General features: G+C 39.9%; 1 protein-coding gene across 1 annotated transcript in view; it reads left to right on the forward strand.

Moving 5' to 3' along the window:
* SCAI (suppressor of cancer cell invasion) overlaps window positions 1–20592 on the forward strand; it is a 106006-nt gene that overhangs the window by 77503 nt on the left and 7911 nt on the right. The window contains exons 7-15 of the mRNA XM_004677341.1: window positions 1295–1391; window positions 3026–3124; window positions 3278–3430; window positions 4872–4973; window positions 5212–5313; window positions 5903–5981; window positions 7617–7716; window positions 9443–9524; window positions 18891–18963. Of these exons, the coding sequence (XP_004677398.1) occupies window positions 1295–1391; window positions 3026–3124; window positions 3278–3430; window positions 4872–4973; window positions 5212–5313; window positions 5903–5981; window positions 7617–7716; window positions 9443–9524; window positions 18891–18963 (887 nt within the window). The remainder of the gene's footprint in view (window positions 1–1294; window positions 1392–3025; window positions 3125–3277; window positions 3431–4871; window positions 4974–5211; window positions 5314–5902; window positions 5982–7616; window positions 7717–9442; window positions 9525–18890; window positions 18964–20592) is intronic.

Raw genomic sequence — 20592 nt, forward strand, 5'->3', positions numbered from 1 at the left:
AGAACTGGGGTACAGGCCAGAGGTGCAGAGGCAGCAAGAGGATTCACCAGAGAGAGTGGGGAGCAGAACAGACAGGTTGATGAAGTGCATTGTGAGGAAAGCAGGGGGTGAAACAGGCGAGGTCTGTTGAGCGATGTGGGTCACCTCCCTGGCTGGGGATCAAACTCGTGCTGAAGCAGTGGCAGCTAGCGTCATTGTGCTATGCTTAAACCCATTGCACCACCATGGAAGGCCCAGGTTATTATATTTTTAATGTAGAAGCTGGGAAGCAGGAACTGGAAGTTAGAAATGTCAGGTTTGAGTTGAGAAGGCATAAATGTGCAGTGTCAGGTGTGAGGAGACACAGTGTTGATGGATGGTACCTTTCCTTTGAGAAGTGAAGGATCATATCACTACTGCAAAGACTCATTAAAAGGGCAGTGACAAAGAAGAGCTATAAGTCAGAAGCAACAGTTTATAAAGTGAAACTCCAAAATGTATTTGATTATCTGAAAAGAAAACAAGAAAGGCGGAGCAGCGAAAGACCTACACACAAACCCCCTCTAGCCAACACCTTAAAGTGCAGTGGCCTGAGTTTGCTGAGTGTGACGCAGAGTGTCAAAGTGGATTTTAAAAAGCCAGGTGTTTGTTTCACCAGCTGAAAAAAAAAGATGCATTAAAATAAGAAGTCAGAGGTACTTAGAGGGCTGGCAAGAGAGAAGGCAGAGGACGACAACAAGCATAAGAAAATGGACTTGTTATGTTAACGTCAGGAAAATAAAATCTTGAAACCAAGAATGTTTTTCCAAGAACTCTTCACACCTTGTTTTCTGTGACCTTTGTCTTCTGCTCTTCCTGTGCTCCCTTAGAGTTGTTTTGTAAACACTGCTCTCTCTAGGAACATTTCCTCACCCCAGGACTAGCCCTGTGGCACAGACAGCATCTTGTATTCCTCCTGTCTATTTATTCCACTGTGTGCTAAGCATTTATCTGTCCCCTCCACATTTTAAATACTTTCCTGCCTGTGAGAACTGTGTTTATAGGCTTTAAAAAAATCAATCTGCTTCTATCATTAGTTCAGAGTCTGGTGCATATAAGTTCTCAATCAATATTTTTTAAATTCATGAATACATGGATGAACAACGTAATGAATTAGTAAGAAATATGTTAAAAGACTATATGCAGAAATGTTTGCAGTTGTGGAAAACAAAACTGTAAGAGATTAAAAGTGCTTTCATGTTATCAGAAAGTGGGGCAAATAATAAAGCATGTTTTCCTTTAAAGTTAATTATAATTTTCCATTTCTCTGCTACAGACCTGAGCTGGTAGTTAAGAAACTAAGATACTATGCAAGATTTATCGTGGTCTGTCTTCTTCTCAACAAAATGGATGTTGTGAAGGATCTGGTAAAGGTAAGTGCACTTTAAAATAATTCTAATCACTTTTGGTACATATACACTGTAGAATATTACTCAGCAATCAAAAAAGATAAACACATGCCTTTTGCAGCAACATGAAACTGGAAGGGATCATGCTTAGTGAAATAAGCCAGAAAGAAACAGAAACATACTGGGTGGTTTCTCTCATAGCAGGAATATAAAGGACTAGGGGGGGGGGGCGGGGAGTGTTCAGCAGGAAATAATAATGAACAACTATATACCAGAGACATTTTACAGGGGTGGAGTGAGGAATGAGATAAAAAATGGGGGTGGGCAGGAAGTGCACTGGACTATGGGTGATGGCACACAGGTGATTTGGTGATGGGAAGCTCACGGGGATTACAACTGAGATGGAAAAAGGCACAAAGTGATGTAAAAATAAACTATTATATTATTTTTAAAAAATAAAGAAAAATGTAGCAATGACAATTGAGTATAAAAATTAATAATTCTAATCACTAATTGTGTGTAGATAATTTTGTTTTGAAAATAGGTTTAAGGTTAAAATAATTTTTGAGGGCACTTCCTGTTGGCACAATGGGTTAAAGCACAACACTGTGAAGCTACTGCAGCATGAGTTTGATCCCTGGCCAGGGAGGTGACCCACATGGCACAGCAGACCTCTACTGTTTCCCTGATGCTCCCCTCGGCAGTCGATCTGCCTGTTCTGCTCCCCACTCTGTCTCTGGTGAACCCTCTCACTCCCCACACCTCTGACCTGTACCCCAGTTCTATATGCATAAAAATAAATCTTTGAAAAAAACAAATACTTTTTGAATTCTTTCAATCATTGCAACATTCAAAGTATGATAACTTCTGACAGGGGTAATGATAAAAACAATTTTCCAACACTTCATATTTTAAACACACACTAATCAGAGATAATTCTCTGAATTCCTTGCTTTAGTTATTTTTTCAGCATGTTTTATGTTTTACCACCCATCCAGTGGGTGGTTGGGGAATGCAAAAAGAAATTAAAATGTTAGGTTTAAGAGAAAATAAATGAAAAGTTAGATCAAGAAAAATTCCATCATGTTTTCCATTGGTATCGTGAATGTTGGTCTTTTCCTTCACTTTAAGTGTGGCTGCATCACTGTATCCTTAGTTAACTCAGGTTGTAGCGTTAATGGCATTTAGTGGCCATTTAACATCTATAATCCTTGCAATGAAACACTCTGTTTTTTATGTAGTTAGGGCTTTCTGGTTGGTGTACTTATTAATAGCACGCTAGTTTGGGCAAATCCTTCTCTGCCTTCTTCCTTCATGCCCATTGACTAAGATTATTTCCGAGAAACAATGTGATATCAATCCAAAGAAAATGAGGTTGACTGTATTTTTTTTGAGGTTAAAATTTTCTTAGAGGGTTTTACCTTTAAGAGTTTTCTATTAGTAAATTCATTGCTGAAGTATTACTGAGGTATGGGTTTCTCTGGATCTGTATGAGGGTCTTAATGTTTTTCGCTCTTTAGTTTTTTATTTTGAAGGCCATTTATGTGTTTTTCACTCATTGTTATTGATTCTAGTTAGAATTGTATATTGATATTCAAAACTGTACAATATTGCAATCTATTTTTCTTTATAACCTTTTGGATAATATTTGAAAACAGGAATTGTCAGATGAAATTGAAGATTACACACACCGTTTTAATACTGAAGATCAAGTGGAGTGGAGCCTGGTGCTTCAAGAGGTAGCAGCTTTTATTGAGGTCAGTTTTGAACAAGGTCCAAACCTTTTCTGGATAAGTAAATGCCTACCTGGTGCACATTTTTATTGTGTGTGTATGTCAAGGAGAAGAAATACTCGTCATATTGACATTGTGTCGTGGCCATCAAATACTTACTGCCTTTCTTTCCCCCAGGCGGACCCCGTGATGGTACTGAATGATGATAACACCATTGTTATCACGTCTAATCGCCTTGCTGAGACTGGAGCCCCTTTGCTGGAGCAGGGCATGATTGTGGGGCAGTTGTCTCTGGCTGATGCACTCATTATTGGTAATTGTAACAACCAGGTAAAGAGTTATGATGGCATTTTGTCTTCGATTGCTACGCAGTTACTACCTTGTAAATATCATGCCATCTACGCATGAAGAAAACGCGATTGGATTATGCCATGTCCTTATAGGAGCAGTTCTTTAGAGCAAATACTCTATCCTCTTTTTTTCTCATGAAAATAAGTTTTTACTTCATCTTTATTTTGAAAGTTATTTTCACTAGCTATATAATTTTAGGTTGACAGTGTTTTATTTCTGCTTGAATATCTCTTTATTCTTTTATTTTCAGATGCACTTGCAATGAAATTTCCAATTTTTGTTTTGTTTAAAATGTGTTAACTTCCCTTTTCTTTCTGAGTTACATAATTTGAATTTGGTATTTGTTTTCTCTTAGCACCTCAAAGATTTAATTCCTTTGTCTTCTAAGCCTTATCTAGAGAGTCTTCTAGACTCTGTGCAGTATCTGGCTGTACGGTGTTATAGAGGAGTTTTCTCACATTGCAGAAAACTAAAGGAATGCCTAGTGGAGAGATTCAACATGGCCACAAAATCCAGTCTTTGTGTTTTTCTCTGTGAAACTTTGAAGAACTTAATTTTTGCTTAATCTGTTTAAAAATGTACTAACTGAGTCAATTATATGAAAGATACTCTTTACAAAATGGATTATTGACTTAATTTCTCTTTGATTTCATAGAAACGAGTCCATTTAAAAAATTATCTTTGTTTTGTCCTCATATGCTAACCTGAAATTCTATAGAAGTATTCTTCAAAATAGAAGAGAATCAGTTTCAAGCATCACATAGTGCCAACATGTCATGAATAGGGTATAAGATGTGGACCATAGCCAGAAAGAGCATGCATGTTAGGATTTAATGAGTAGTTTACATAACTACTTTTCATTTGTTTAAAAAAAAAAAAAAACTTGAGGGGGCCCTCCCTGGTGGCACAGTGGGTTAAAGCACAGCATTATGATGCTCTCCACAGCCACTGTGGCAAGTGATCCCCGGCCAGGGAGCTGACCCACATGGCTTGTCACACCCCTTCTGCTCCTGACTCCCCGCTGCTCCCCTCAGCAGTGTACTTCGTTGATCTGCCTGTTCTGCTCCCCACTCTGTCTCTGGTGAATCCTCTCACCCCCTGCACTTCTGACTTGCACCCCAATTCTTGTATGCATAAATAAATACATCTTAAAAAAAAACCACTTGAGGAAAATGATGGCTCAAAAGATGTTTAGGTAGACTGGAAGAAGTGTGATAAAGCAAATGTAGAAAAATGTTAATGTTTTGGGTCTAGGTGAAGAGCATTGGTGTCGTTGTATAATTCTTTCACTTTTCCTATCTGTTGAAATTCTGGGGGGTGAAATGCCCTGTGTCATGCAGTCCACACCAGCATCGAGAGCCATACGTGGCAGAGCTCCAGAGCTGTGCACAGCGTAACGGTCTGGCCGTTTTCCTTGCAGGTGAAGTTCAGTGAACTAACTGTTGACATGTTCCGGATGTTACAAGCCCTGGAAAGGGAGCCTATGAATTTGGCTTCCCAGATGAATAAACCAGGAATGCAGGTGAGCCTTTCCTACTTTCCCAATTTGGTGACATGCTCCTCATGGCGTGCTGTGCAGCAAATGCTTCAAGTGTCCATGAACAGCTCTTCCAGGTGACACAGGAGAAAGTGATAAGCATCATAGCAGTAACATTGAATAAAAAGATATCTGATGAAGAAGATGGTAAAAAAAAAAAGGCATTGATGACCCTGTCACATTCACAGCTCCCATGGATATTGTTTTCTGTGTGTCAATACAGGAATCAGCGGACAAGCCTACCAGACGAGAAAACCCCCACAAATATCTGCTCTACAAACCAACCTTCAGCCAACTATACACATTCTTAGCTGCATCTTTTAAGGTATATATGACCCAGCACTTTTCACTATTTGGGGAACGTGTGCCCTAGATGAAATCTGAGCATCACGCCACTGTGAGTCAGGAGTTTAGATAAAAAGTATGAAAATGAAAAGTACCTTTAGAATATCCTAATCATAGCTCTTTTGGGAATGGAAATTGCTCATGTCACTTTTTGTGACTGTTCCTTATCATTAATTAATGAGGATATTGCTCAATTTTCATTCTCCTTCTAGGGTGTTCCTTTTAAAATTATTGTAGTACTTCAGACATACCAGCCAATGCAGAACTACTAAAAAGTACCAAATTGTTTAGGCATTTGATATATCCAAAAGGCTCTGGGAAACATTCTGATCATGTGAACAAACTGTAAGAAATAGGGAATTCCTCTCCAAGTTTACATAGGGAAAGCCAAGGATGGAAGCTTGTATTTTAAACCTACACATTTCAGGGCCTTTTCTCGTTCACTTTCAAGTTTCCAGAGAACATTGTGTAAGTGATCAGGCCTTTGAAGTAAAGACTGTCTTAACTTGAAATAAAATAATTGTTTCCCTTCTCTTTTGTTTTGTATACGTGATTTTCTTTGATTTCAGGAGCTGCCTGCCAATAGTGTGCTTCTGATTTACCTGTCAGCCACTGGTGTTTTCCCCACAGGTCGTTCTGATAGTGAAGGTACAATAAAGGAATGCTCCCTCTTGTGAGCAGGGCTTGAATTCTCTTTACTTTCTACAAGACGCTGGCCTGGAGCCCACAGACCATCTCAAGCTTTCTGAAAAGGCCTCCACATTTGAAGCCTGGTCTGTTGAATTGGCAACCTTGTAGATAATCCAGATTTATTTGCTAAGATATTATACATTGAAGTTCAAAAATCATTGGCAAATTCACATACCAGTTGCATACCTCAAAATCAAATTTGCTAAAAGTGTTTATACCTATATAAAGTTTGGTGTTTAAAACTGTAAAGGGTAGCAGAATAGCTAAACCAAATTATTCACTTTACACCATTGAACTTTTCTCAATATTAGACAATTTAAGAATTTAGTCAGTGGCTTCATTGTGGCTAAAAGTCTTTGTAGAAATCAGTGCACTTTTGTAACTGTGAAAGTTCAAGTCCTTATCATGATATTTGTTTTCTGTCCTTTCTTTGTTTAGTTTTTATGGATTCAACCTGTAGAATATTGGGATGCTATTTCAGAATGAAAAATAAAACTGGCCAGAATATGTGAAATTGGTCAGAATAGAAGCATAATTTGGATGTAATTAAGGCAATTAAATCTTTGCACACAAAAAAGAAATTTCTTAACACCCTGAACATTTCCTCTTCATCCGTTTGTTGAAATCTGCATTCCTTTATACAGTGCATGCCCCTGCCATCTTCCGTGCATGTCCTGGATCCTCTGAAGGGGTTGAATGAAAACAAAGCAGAGCAAATCTCAGTCTTTTCACTACAGTGATTTTTTTAAAGCCATAAAATATTTTTCTTAACCTTAAGAGTGATGACTGCTTCAGGATTGTTTTGAAGTTAGTGATGACAGTTATAACTAATTGTTTCTGTGTCTTATATATTCTGAATCAGATTTGCTGGGCCCCTTGCTACTGACTCCTGCTTTACTTTTTTTCCAAGTGTGATAATAGCTATCGACTAAAGGGTTCTTCGATAGCTATTATTATGAACCTTCCACAGCTCCTGGTCTTGCAGGCAAGAGCTTGACTGACTGTGTGACCAGCTGGAAAAGGTTAATAACAAAAGAGGAGCTACATGGTTGATGTAATATTAGTAATAATGGGTTTTCCTCACACCGAAATTAGGATTTCTTAAGAAATGAAGTTTTTGTCAATGAGAATTTTCAAGTTCCTTTCAAGGTTTCCCCTAAATTCTACAATTAGTGGCTCACTTAAAATTTTATATGAGAAATTACTAAGACTTCATTCTGCAGCTTTCTTGCTTAATTTTGTTAATCTGGTGGCTAAATTTTGCTTAAAATGGAAAGATCACTTTGAACATCCTAGATCCCCACCCCTTTATTACTCAGAATAATGAGAAACAGTAGATTCTTGTTTCTCATTATATTCTGTTTGAAGGACTGATGAATAATTAAATGACTTTTTTAAATGTTGAAACATGCTGAGATCATTTAAATGCTGCATTAAACTAAAATGTTAACTTTAAATGAAATGTTTTCTAATTATCTTCCGCTTGTATCAGTGAGAGCCACACAATACTTCTGTGACTTTTATGTGTAAACATCAGATTAATGTTATTCTCCAATTAAATTCTAGGATCCCTCTTTTTCTTTCTTTTAACAGGTCCTTATGATTTTGGCGGGGTACTTACTAATAGTAACCGGGATATTATAAATGGAGATGCTATCCACAAACGAAATCAGTCCCACAAGGAAATGCACTGGTATGTATTCTGGTGTCGCCCCCATTCTAAATGTTGGAGCTATTGTAAAATATTAAGTGAAATGGGGGGGCTTTTTTCTAGTACTAGAAATGTTCCCTCAGACTGCTATTACTGATACTTATTTGGACTCCAGCAATATTTCAGATTCTGACTACCTTAGGAAATTGGAATTTTTGACTGATATTTGTTTAAAGAAAATTTCTTGAAAAATCTATTATGTGGTCAGATACTATTCAATACCTTGAGGATATGGCAGTGAACCAAACTATTCAATTCAAGTTGGGAGAGATAGTAAATACATAAATAAATGTCAGGGCAGGGTAATATTAATATGAATACAGATTTTTTTTTTTAGATTTATTTATTTTTATTCATACAGAACTGGGGTACAGGCGAGAGATGCGGAGGGTGAGAGGCTTCACCAGAGACAGTGGGGTGCAGAACAGGCAGATAGTTGAAGTACACTGCTGAGGGGAGCAGCGGGCGGGTCAGGAGAGGTCTGCCACGCCATGTGGTCTCCTCTGGGGCGGGCAGGAATCGAACTCATGCAGAAGTGGCTTAAGCTTCTTAGTGCTTGTGCTTTAACCCGCTGCACCACCAGGGAGGGCCCTGAATACAGATTTTTTAATAGAAGATTCTACTGGTTTGATGTAGTACAAATGAACTTAATTCTGTGATTTTAAGTAGAGTTTCATCCTTGAAAATTTCTTTTTTCAAAGTATATGTTCTTCACTGCCTGGGCCACTTTTGACACTAGAATTTCCCTAGCTGAGAGACAGTAATCTGGTCATAAAGAAAACTGGATTTTTTGGCAATTTCTTTGTATTTCTAACAGCACTTTACATAAAAATGTGAATTGTCATTATTAAAGAATGGAGGTGGGGTAGGTATGAAGATTTTCAAATTACATGTGTAGTAACTAATAGTCCCCAACATATGTTGCTAACCTTCGTTGCAAATTATTTATACATTTAAAAAAATGTATTTGAAATATATTAAGGTTTGGTGATACAATTTATTGTGCATCGTTTTATTTATTTAAGTCTACACTAATATTTATCTTGACCAGTAAGCAGTGGGAAAGAGCATATGCACCAAAATTGTGGACATCTTAAGCTGACTCTCAAAAGCGTGTTACTAGAGTTCAGCTGTTAGATCCATTAGGTCTTCTGTGGGGTCCAGAATTTTCATGCACCCCGGCTTACTGTGATGCATATGTCCAGAGGAAACAAAGAATTAGAAAAGGGAAGCCCCTACTTATTGTCTGTGATAGTAAGATATTTAAAATATTGAAAAATCTTTAAAATAAGTACAGATTTTGAAAGTACAGATTTTTTGAAACAACTAAAACACATTTAGTTGTTTTAGTACCTACTGCTTGCAAAACATGTTCTCAAAGGGTTTTTTTTTTTAACACTAAGCAGGTACCTAAATGCCGACTTCTGAGATTTTCGTGTTACATGTTAGTCCATCTTTAAATATATACACGTTTGTTTTGCTTGAGTACTCTTGAATGATAATTATTGGTGATTTTTTTCCAAATAAAATCGCTAAATTGTCTGCCCCAGTATACCAGACTTTTTTGGTCCTTTGCTTAATTAATCTTTTTCTTTCAGTTCTATGATGAACAGGTGCTGTGAGCAGACCAAACTGAAGAATAAGATTTCCAAGACCAACCTGATAGTTACTTGGTTACTCATTGTCATTGTTGCTCTTGTTTCCCCAGCCTCCATCCTGGCGATCTCTATCCTTTCACCAGGAAGCCCCTGTTTATCATTGTGGATTCGTCCAATAGTGTTGCATATAAGGTGAGTCCTGTGAGCGCCGATGCACCTGTAGACACTGTGGAACCAAGCCCAGGTAACCGCTCTTAACGTGTACCTTTTTCTTTTTCTTTATTTGATTTCATTTTACAGTTTGTATTTAGTCTTTCTTTTCTTTTGAGGTTGTGCATGCTAGTCAGGATCTGGTGCTATGAATAGAAACAAGAAGAAAACGCATGAATGGACACTCAGTGGAAAATAATAAATCCTTCTGCAGGAAAAAAATATATTCAAGATTTCCAAGATCTCTGGTGGGAGGTTTATTTTTGTTACATAACTCGAGAATAATTTTCTTTTATAGAGGTAGAAGTATATGGGCAAATTTTCTCTTCTGGTTTTCTAGCCTTTTTCCCTTCTACACTTCTGTATAGTTTAGTAAAATTTCTATCGTCTGCTGTCCAGCTGTAGGCATTGTGTAGCAACATAAATTGTTTCAGATGCAGTGAATTGTCTCTTAAACTTATGACAGCAGTGAAAAAAGATGACCCTGAATGCTGGGGAAAAAATAACAGGGTTCTAAAAATATCTTGAGCATTCTTTGTTTTGTATCTTGGTATTGCAGACATGGTTTTTGATGACTATATGAAGGACGCCAGCAGTGAAGTATTTTAAAGTTGAATATTAGCATTCAAACTACAATGATTTATAGGAAAATGAAACCGATTCTTTCGAGTCTTTTGTGTGGTTGAAATATTTCATTAGCGAACAATGTGTTGGAAATGTGCGGGGACACAGCTCTGCCAGCTCAGCTGTTTTTGCTGTGGGCATCCATATAGTTACACGGAGAAACAGATAGTAGCAGGTTTACCTCAGGAGAGCAATGGAAATGCCTGGGAACCAAGAGACCTGACCCCAAACATATGTTTTCCATCATATTTTCATAGTTAGTTTCACTTTTCACAGTTAAACTCTGAATTCTAAGAGCATCCACCCCACCCTAAATTTTTCATCACATTTCCTGCTGAAACTGTCAAGTTTAATGTGGCAGCTTTTGGCTTTTATGAAAATTAAGCATATCCTTTCATAAGTTTCATGCAGTGACATTGTTTTTGCCCCTTCTTGAGGGGATGGAAGGCTGCCAAAGAAAAAAAGCTTATCGGTTATTTTAATTTATGAAATTGTAAGTTATAAAATCTTAAGTTACAGACTATGAAATTATTTCAAGTTATAAAATATAAAAATTTTAATTATAAATTTTTAAAGTATTTTAATGATCAAAAACACAAGAGCCCAGACATTTTGCATCTTCATATAATTCCAAAGAAACATTGTGTATTTTTGTCAGTGAAAAAGAATTATTTGCTGTGTTTGATGATATGACAGGTCAAATACTTTGCTGATGTGATGTAGCATGCATTGAGAGTATTTTAGTAATCTTAATTTTTCTTAATTTAATTGGACATGATGACTCAGTCCCACTTTTCGTAACCCAAGGAACACCCTTCACTGAATGTGTCTGTGATCTCCAATTGTATTTGGATGTAGAATGAGTGCTGGGTGCTGATGTTTGTAAGACACCATTGTGCATCACTGGAGATACATGTACTTACTCACGAGTCATAGTTCAAGTCTAGATAGGTTTCCATATCCTGACACCCTGATAACTGGAATAATGGGAAACGTTTTTGTTTATTTTCTTGCTTGTGATGGAGCATCAAGTGCCACTCTGCTAAAGATCTAACTTGTCTAGTACATTCTGATCTTCACAAATGAAATGGGGAGCCCATATGCAATAGGCAGGTCAGACTGTAGCACAGAACAATTCGGTCTTTGAGAAAATTAGTGGTATTTATTGCATTGCATCAACTATGTTCTTCTCGATGGTCACATAGAAAGATATCTGGTATTTACTTTCCCGCAAAGCTTGTGTAAAGAAATCTTAAACTTGGCTGGTGCAAGTTTTTAATGAAAAAGTTTTTAAGGGGGACTGATGTTGCTATGTATGATTCTTTTGTGATGTAAGCAGGTTTTCTAAAGATTTTTTTCACTTAAATAAAAGTATTGCATGTATATTTCCTCACTTAAATACTATTTTATCCTTATGAAGGTAACTCAGGTATATAGTTTAGAGCTGCAATTCTTGAGTCTCCCAGTGCATCAGAAGCAATCAGAGTCCTTTTCAAACCCCTTTGCACCTGGACCCCAATTCCTGTGATTCTGATTCACTTAACCTGAGTGGGTCTCAGGTATTCATGTAATTCCCGTGTATAGTCAGAGTGAACACGTCTCGTTCCCAGGCTGTTACTGAAAGCAGTGGTCTCTGGCCCTGTTCCTGTTTGCCTCTTGCCAGAGACTACCACTTACATCTTTTTTAGCTGGTAATTGTGGCATTTCGCCACCGTTGTCCTAAATAGCGTGCTTTTTATTGATACCCTGCTCTAAGTTTTAGGCATTGTGTATTGATTTCCCATCACACCCTCCTCCCTCGTTTATACCCTTTATGTCCTTTTACCTACATAACACAGTCATTATTTCAACGTGTTGACTACAGACTTCTGTTGTTAGGACTCTAAAAGCCTTCGCAGCTACGCCACACTGTGCACTGTGATGATAATCCCGCGGGAGCCTGTAACGGGTCCTCTCTGAGCTAAGGATCTCGGGCCTTTCTTAGTGCACACACTCATCAAAGACGTCTCGACATCCTGCCTGGAAAGTGAGGATGTGGCTACCAGTGTCACACTGGGCGTTCCCTGAAGCCTGTGAGGGCTTATATTTGTATTAGTACTCATCTCTCTGTAGGTCCCTGACTCACATTTCAAGAATTTTGAGTAAGTGTATAGCACTCAATTAAATGAGGGTAAGCACTATTCGCCTACTTTATAGTTGGGGGAACGGCTAAGTGAGGAGGCTAAGTCTCTTGCCTAATTGATTCCAGCACTCTTATTACAAAGCCCAGCTCTTTCCATACTTCGCTAAGAGGCGCTTTGCCTGCTAGTCCGGACTCATTTCAGAGCGTGATTGAAATGCCAAGTGCGGCCCCATTTTGGCTTTCCATTTCTACTTAGGAACCGGCAAGTCACAGTGGCCTTCCCTATAGCAAGGTGTTACTCACAAGAGTGAAGTGAATTCCCTTAGTCATTTGGGCAATACTCTGTTCAGTTCAGTTTTCTTTGCAAGAAGGAAATCCTGAGTGCTGCACTGTTTGTGACAGAGCTGGCTCCCCGCCAGCGAACATGACTTAAACACTTGTCAAAACAGACGCACTTACCCAAACAGCTTCATCCTAAAAAAGCGTTTGACTGATGGCTGCAGATTGCTGGAGTCTATTAAGGCTTTCACCTTCGTCACAGGACTGTGGCAGAATCTTCTGCCAGTCAGCCTCATCGGTCTGGTTCTTTCTTGCTACTTTGAAAGACCATCTCATTGGTTTTAGTGGTTCTGCAGTTATACTGTGGTATGTCAGGATTTCTGTTGCTTTTTATTTAACCTATGGGCATTTATTTGATGAATTCTTAAGAGGTACATTGTTTTTGTTTTTGTTTTCTCATTACTTCTGGAAGATTCTCTGCCATTATCTTTTCAAATAGTAACTGTACTTTCTGGAATGTGGGTTTTTACAGCTAATGTAGGTGTACCTGTGAGTGTATGAGCATATACACAGCAGTCTCTCATCTCTTGCACGTTCTTGGCTCCTTGTATTTTTGTTTCTCTAGTGGAGATCTGGATAGTATCTCCTGATCTGTCTTCCACTTCACAAATTCCTTAGATATAGCTAACTTGCTATTAAATCCATTTATTGAATTTTATACTGGTTTTAGCATTTTTCTAAAAGTTTAGCTCATTCTTTTTCAGATAATTTATTATCTTTTTTATGGATAACAAATTCGCCATTTTCTATTTTCAAGTTTCTCCTTTTAAACTTAATAAGCATATGTAATTTTATTTGTTATCCGATAATTGTTATACCTGAAATCTGCTCTTGCTGTTTAAAGTCATCCTTATTATATGCTTGATTATCTTTAACTAGTTTCTTTTCACTGTCCTTAAACTTTGTGGGAAATTAACTGAGTTCTAGAATGAAGTACTTTTGTTATTGGATAGAGGAAGGGGCACCCCAAAACCCCCAAACATGCCTGCTCTAAATAAGTTTTACCATCTGCCCCATCAAGATAAAACATATGTGATCTTTAAATGGAAAGAAACTTTAATATAATCAGTGTGCAACAAAGTCAAAGGAGAAAGAAAACAGTTTCCAAATCAAGCAGCAGTTTCCCACCCCCTGGCAGGTAAATGTCCAGCCAAACAGGGTTGGCCACAGCAGGGGCACTGAAGCCGGAAAGCTGCCAAAGACCTAAGGCAGTCCCTGGTGGGGACCCCTGGGAAAGGGGCAGAAGGGGCTCCACATGTCTCAGACCAAAGGAGCAAAATCAAGCTAAAAGCTGCCATTGTCACAAAAGTGTGACGTCTGTTGCACCCAGTCCAGCACCAAGAAGCAAGCACAGCTTCTTCACACGTCTCTGCTCCACGCACCTCCTCCTGGCCCCTTCTGGCGCTCCATCCTTTTCCCTCCTTCCCCAATCTCCGCTCAGTTTCTTCACCCTTACTTGGGTGAGGCAGAGAACCTGGAACCCCTTTCCTGGGACCACCTGGCTACACTCTCTTATTATTAGCGTTTGCGAGACACCTAGAATCACTACCATTTGGCAGCCACATTCAGGGTATGAATTTGTGGTGCAAACAAGCAGGAGGACTGTATAATCACACCCTCCCAGGGGCTGGTTTTTTGTTACTGATGTTGGTTAAGTGGGGTAATTTGTTAGTTTTGTTGTGCCTGTTTTGCTGAACACAAAAGACTTTCCTTGTTTAGCCCTGAGGAGCTGTCTTGGGGAGGGCGGGAAGGTGTCAGGTTCGCTCCGCCCTCCTTTCTGGAAGGTGTAGCCTCTGGGATTTCCACTTAACGAGGCTGGCAAACCCTGACCTCGGCCTTCTGAGCCCTTTTCAGATGAGGCCCTTGAAACCTAAATTTAAACTGCTTCACTGCCTCTGGCAAGAGAAGCTGGCGGTTGCTTGCTTGTTTCCTGTTTCCTTTATTGCTTTTTCCTCCTCTCTCTGATCCCTTCCTGCAGATCCATCTTTGTTCCTTTTCACTTCCAACTTCAGGAGGTTCAGATGCAGTTCATGTCTTTAATTACTACACTGAGAATTTTCAAGTTTCTATGTCCAGCCAGAGAGGCCGCTTTGACGCTAACCCTCCTGCTCGATACCTCCACTGGTGATTCTAATAGAGATTATAAATTTACCATCCCCGGAATTCCTAGCCTCTCCCACATCCCGCCTTACCCTGCGCCAGCTAATGACTGTTGTGCGTTAGAGTTACCCCAGCCCAAATGCGTGGATCCATCCTTGACTCACTTCCCTCAGATCCTTTCCGGAAATGCTGTTGGCTCTAACTGCTCCATCCAGACTCCTACACCTCCTCTGCCGTCACCCTGGTCCAAGCCGCCATCCTCTCTCCCCTGAAATACTGCAGTTGCTTGCTGACTTGACTTCCTCCTGGCCCTGCTCCCCTCCTGGGTCCGCCCTTAAGGCAGAGCACATCACTTCCGGGTATCTCCCAGGCTCCTCAGCTCCCGGCAAAGGCCCCTGTCACACCTGCCCCCCCCCCCCCCCCAGGCTTCTCTATACTTACTTTCCCTTGTTGATCTCCTGTCACTTGGTTCTCTTTGGCCACAGTCACCTTGTTCTTTAACTCTAAGTGGCAGTCCCCTGAGGGTCTTTGCTTATCTGCAGTGAATCCTCTTGCAAAGATTTGCAAAGATGCATTGTTCTAGGTGTTTGATCGGCTGAAGCCTTACCGGGAATAGGTGATAGGGTCTTCCCTAATTGCCCTATTTAGAATTGTAAATTTCCCACCACTCTTGAGAATAACAGTGTTACCTTTTAGATAGCCATTCATTGTTCTGAGCACTTCTTACAACCCAGTGTGTCAGGGTTTAACCACACAACCCAGTATGTTAGTTTTATTACTTCCCCCATTTTACTGATAAGAAAATCAAGGCACAGAAAAATTAAGTAATTTGGCCACAATTGCACATACAACTAATCATACAACTGGCAGCAGATTCAGGATTTAGGAACAATCTAATTATAAGTCTGTGCTGTGTTTCCATATGTAGGACTTGTCACCTCCTATGAGATTACATAACTTCCTTATTTTTGTTCGCTACCTGCCACCTCCACCCCCATCTATAAAATTAATTCCTGTACATGGGCTAAAACAGAAGCCTATGCAGGATCCTTAAGGAACCTCTTTTCAGGAGGGTGGGGCCTGGTGGACAGTGGTAGGTGCTTGGTGGGGGGCGTGGGGGGTGGTCACATATCTGGAGAGGGGGAACCTGCACCTCTCAACCACATGCAGTGTTTTAAACCAATGTTACATCACTAAAAGGACGGAAGGAACTATTTCCCAGGCTTAAAATTTAAATATAGTCTGATAGGAGATATTTATGTCTTTGTGCCAAAGGTCCCCAAGAGCACCCCAGATTGAGTGATTTGTTAGGAGTTTTCTGTATATAGTTGGACTCAGACCTAAGATTTATTACAGCAAAAGGATTCAGAGCAAAATCAGCAAAGGAAAAAGGCACAAGACAAAGTCCAGAAGAAAAACAGGGGCAAACTTCCAAGAATCTTCTCCCAGTGAAAATCTGGCAGGATGCACTTAATTCCGTCCCCCCACCCCCACCCCAGCAAGGGAGGAAGCACCAGGGAGTGTCTACCCCTATGTACAAAGGGAATGTTCCCTGCAGAGGGCTCTAAGTGGAGACTGATCAGAGGCACCGTCCCCTGGCAACGCCTTGGGGCTGAACTGGGAAGCAGGTGTTCAGCGTGCATGGTCTAGGTAAAGAACCGCCCTTACCAGTTCTGGGAATTGTGTGGGGGTCGCCTTCCCCTACCTAAGCTTCCAGAAACCAGGCAGGGACCACGCTGTAAGCAGGGTGTTCAGATGGCGCCGTGAGGCCCGTTGCACTAACTCTTTCTGCAGGATTGTGTGTTTTAAGTCCGTGCACAAAGGTCGGTCAAACAGAGAAAGGAAATCTGGGGGTGTAAATAACTGTGGTGTTCATTCCTGGGCCGTCCTGGAGCAAGAGTGTCGGGCAGGGGTCCAAGATCATCTTTGTTGTGCGCGAGAAGGAGAAGGGAGAACACCTCCGTGTCATTCAGTTCATTCTCTTTGTTTTGATTATGAGAAGCTTCTTGTTTATTTTTTGTGTTGCTACAATAGTCACAGCGTCACAAAATAAAAAAGTTCCAGAAGGCACCCCGTGAACGCTGGCACCCCTCCCAGTCCCACTCAGGCAGCCACTTGCTCCTCGGCCGGCTCCCTGTTTGGTTACGAGGCGCAGCGAGCCTGGTTTCTCTGCAGGCCCTGGCTGATGAGCATTTGGCGCTGCCGGTCCTTCACAGTGCGGCAGGGCGTAGCTTTGCACAAGTTATTCCACACGTTTGAGAGTGTATCTGTAGGGCCCTTCCGTGGTGTGGAATTGTGTGCCGCTGGAATAATGCATTTGAATTTAATGGGCACTTCCGAAGGTCACAAAGAGGCTTTACACTTTTTATACTCCCACCGCCCACACAGCGTGTCTTTCCCTGTATTCTTGCCAATCGTGTGTATCCTCAAACTTTTGGAATTTTATTAATCTGATTGGTCAATAAACGATGTTTTGGTCTTGTATTGATTTTATTGCTTTTGTTATCCATAAGGTCAGCATCTTTTCATATGTTTGAGCAGCTGTGCGCCCTCTTCTGTGACTTACCTATTTTCTTCGGCTCCTCTCTCTGCTAGGTTAATGGGCTTTCTCTTACGGTTTTGGAGAAGCTTTCTCTTTTTTTTCCCCATTAAAAAAATATTATTTATGCATACAAAAGCTAGGGTGCAGGAATGCTGACGGAACAGAAGGTGAGACAGGAGACGCCTGCTGTACCGTGTGGGTCACCGCCCTCGTGGGGGCTCAAACTCGCCCTGCAGTGGCCGGGGACAGCTTGGAGAAGCTCTTTTTATGCTAAGAAACTCATGAGTGTATGAGCAGCAGGTATACTAGTATACTTTGTAATATTCCCCCAATCCATTGTCTGGATTTTGTGTTAGCTTACTTATGCTATACTTTATCATGCACAAACCTTTCATTTTGGCAGCTGAGTTTCTTAGTCTTAATTGTGGCTTGAGGCTTACAAAAACAGCCTTTGTTTGCTCATACTTTCTTTCCACACATTCATTGTCTAATTTTTGCATCTAACTTTGCTATGTTTGGGATTTATCCTAGTGTGTGACCTGAAGTATGGAGCCAACTTTTTTTTCCCCTTAGATAACTACTCCCGTTTTTTTCCACTAGTGTGAACTGTCCTCTTTAAACTATATTCAAGTCTTAATCTGCTTTGGCATCTAATTCTGAGTTCTTCATTAAGCTCCATTGATCTGCCCATTATGCCAGAGCCACACATTTTAAATTACTGATAATTGAAATTAGAATATGTTTATCTGATGAGTTTGGTTCTTCCTCTGGACTCTTTTGCTTCAGAGTCTTTCTGGCTAACCAGCTTTTTCCACATGACCTTTAGAATCACTTTGTTCAATTGCAAGGGGGAAAAATATCTGTGCCCCATTTTACTGAGATAGGTTTACATTTAATAAATTAATGTGAAGACATCTTTACCTTTCTGAGAATATGAAATGTCTTTCTTTTTGTTCAAATCTTCATCTTTATTGTTCAGCTGTGTCCTTTAGTTGTTTTTTATTTCTCATTAATTTTATTCCTAGAAGTTTTAACTTTCTTGTTTTCTTACCAAACACTTTGTGATTTTACTTCCTGTGCAAATCTATCTTTAGAGAAAGGATATCCTTCATCATGCAAAGAGTATTCTAGCTTGTCAGTTTGTCACTGTAAATTAGCACATTAACATCCTGGTTTCATACATCATTCTGTGTGAGCAGTTAAAATGATTCACAGTGAGGGACAGATCTAACCGTCATACACCAGTGAGTCAGATCTCACAGCCTTTGAGTCTGAGAGCCAGACCCTCCCTCTACCTTAGAAAATTCACCTTTGTAAATATGTTGCCCCATGGGGTGGTCTCTGGGTAGCCAGCCAAATGACCTCCCTCGGTAACACTGCACCCACATCTGTTCTTCGCTTTAAAAATCAACAGTTCACTAGTCATTTTCATTGTTTTAAGAATGCCTATTATAAAAGGGTAATTATATATGAAGGACAAGTGTTGGCAGCTGTTGCTGGTGTTTCTGCATCTGTTTGTGAATAAAGGACCCAATCTATACACTGATGATGTGCTTTGGGAAATTAGTAACTGTCTTTGGTCAAGTCTTTAATGAAAATTTTAAATTCTTATATATTACAGAATTTCACAAACTTATTTGGACAGCCACTAGTCTGCTTGCTTTCTCCTACAGCATACCCAAAAGCTTTACAAGGTATGTCACTGTCTATTACATCTCTAGGTCGCAAATAAAAACTGTCTACATTTTGAATAATACTGCTCCTTCTCCCCCCCTCTCCCTCCCCACACCCAGTAATCACATGTGAATGTGTAGTGTTTAACTTGGCAGGTGTCAGTCCAATAGATTGTCCACAACCAGACTTTTGAATGTGCTTCTATTAGGCCTTGAGAGAATTCTTTAAAAAATGACCAGTCATTCCTGAGGAATGAACAGGCAGTTTCGGTCCCTTGCTGTTGGGGAAATCATGGTTTTTGAAATTTAAAATATGTTTGCAGGCATTAGTTTTGCTGTGTTTGTCATCATCCACGTAATGTAAAATTCCCTGTCTCTGGCTACATATTTAGGCATCTTTTAAGACCGTAAGATTTCTGGTCTAGAAAACTTCTCTGCCTCTGCCTAAGAGTTAGGGTACCCTTACCGGCATAACTAAAAGGATTTCTTTTATTGACATTTTCACTTAAAAAAAAAAAAAAAAAAATCACTTAAAAAAAAAAAAAAAAAGGCAACTCAGTCCTCAGTCTGCCAGACAGACAAGTCCGTGTTTGGCCTTTATTCGGAGGTCTGAGAAACAAAAGACTTTTTGCCCCACATAATTTGCCCTTAATAAACAGCCTTTCCTCCAGTTCCCAGTCAGTAAGCTAGGAGAAGTGCTACCGAGTCTGCTGTTTGGCGGGACTTGTCCCTGTTTCACGATCTCCCTAACCGTGACTAGTGCTGATGTCTCTCTGTGGGCGATGGCATTTACTGCTACTTCCCAGCCAGAAGCCCTGTCTGCTGACATAGTTTGACACAGGAAGTGGTGGTCAGCACTTGAATGCCTGAGAGAAGTGGAGACTGTTCACTGTTGTTTTAAGGTAAGTTCTGCTGTTTAACCCAGAAAGACATATGGAAATATTAAGTTCAAGTATCCAAAAATCAGACTGCTAAAGGATAGAACTTACCTTCAAACAATGGTAAAAATTCTGCTTGGAGGACTTTGCAAAGCTGTTTATTATCATCTCTGGAGAAAAGTAACCCCTTGCAGTTATTTGAGAATATACTTTCATTAATAATTTGTCTTGCCAAGTGGCAATTTTGTTTAAAGTGGGCTGATGGGTTAATACCAAGGTTAGGTGATTTGAAAAGGCTTCTTTTAGTATAGAGTAAAAACACCCTGGCGCCAAACTGGCTGAATTGAAATCCTGACTGAACCCCTTACTGACGTGTGACTTTGGAAAATTACTTAGCCATTCTATGTTTCATTTTCTTTATCAAATGGACATAATAGTACTACCTCATTAAATAATCTGGGTACATGGTATGTATCTAACATGTGCTCTCTTTATTATTAATATGCTTAGTTAAGTAATACATATCCTTAATATTTTTTTTTTTTTAAAGATTTATTTATTTGTACATACGAACTGGGGTACAGGCCAGAGGCTCAGGGGTGGTGAGAGGCTTCACCGGAGACAGAGTGGGGAACAGAACAGGCAGATCTTCTGAAATACATATCCTTAATATTTTTTGGGCCAATGCCCTGTCTTTTGTGCTATAAAGCTTGACCTCTAATCCCTTCAATAAGCCTGTTGCACAAGTTATTCCACACGTTTGAGAGTGTAT

This window comes from Condylura cristata, unplaced genomic scaffold (assembly GCF_000260355.1).
Source record: "Condylura cristata isolate star-nosed mole 26May11 unplaced genomic scaffold, ConCri1.0 scaffold00006, whole genome shotgun sequence".
In the NCBI taxonomy this organism is placed as follows: domain Eukaryota; kingdom Metazoa; phylum Chordata; class Mammalia; order Eulipotyphla; family Talpidae; genus Condylura; species Condylura cristata.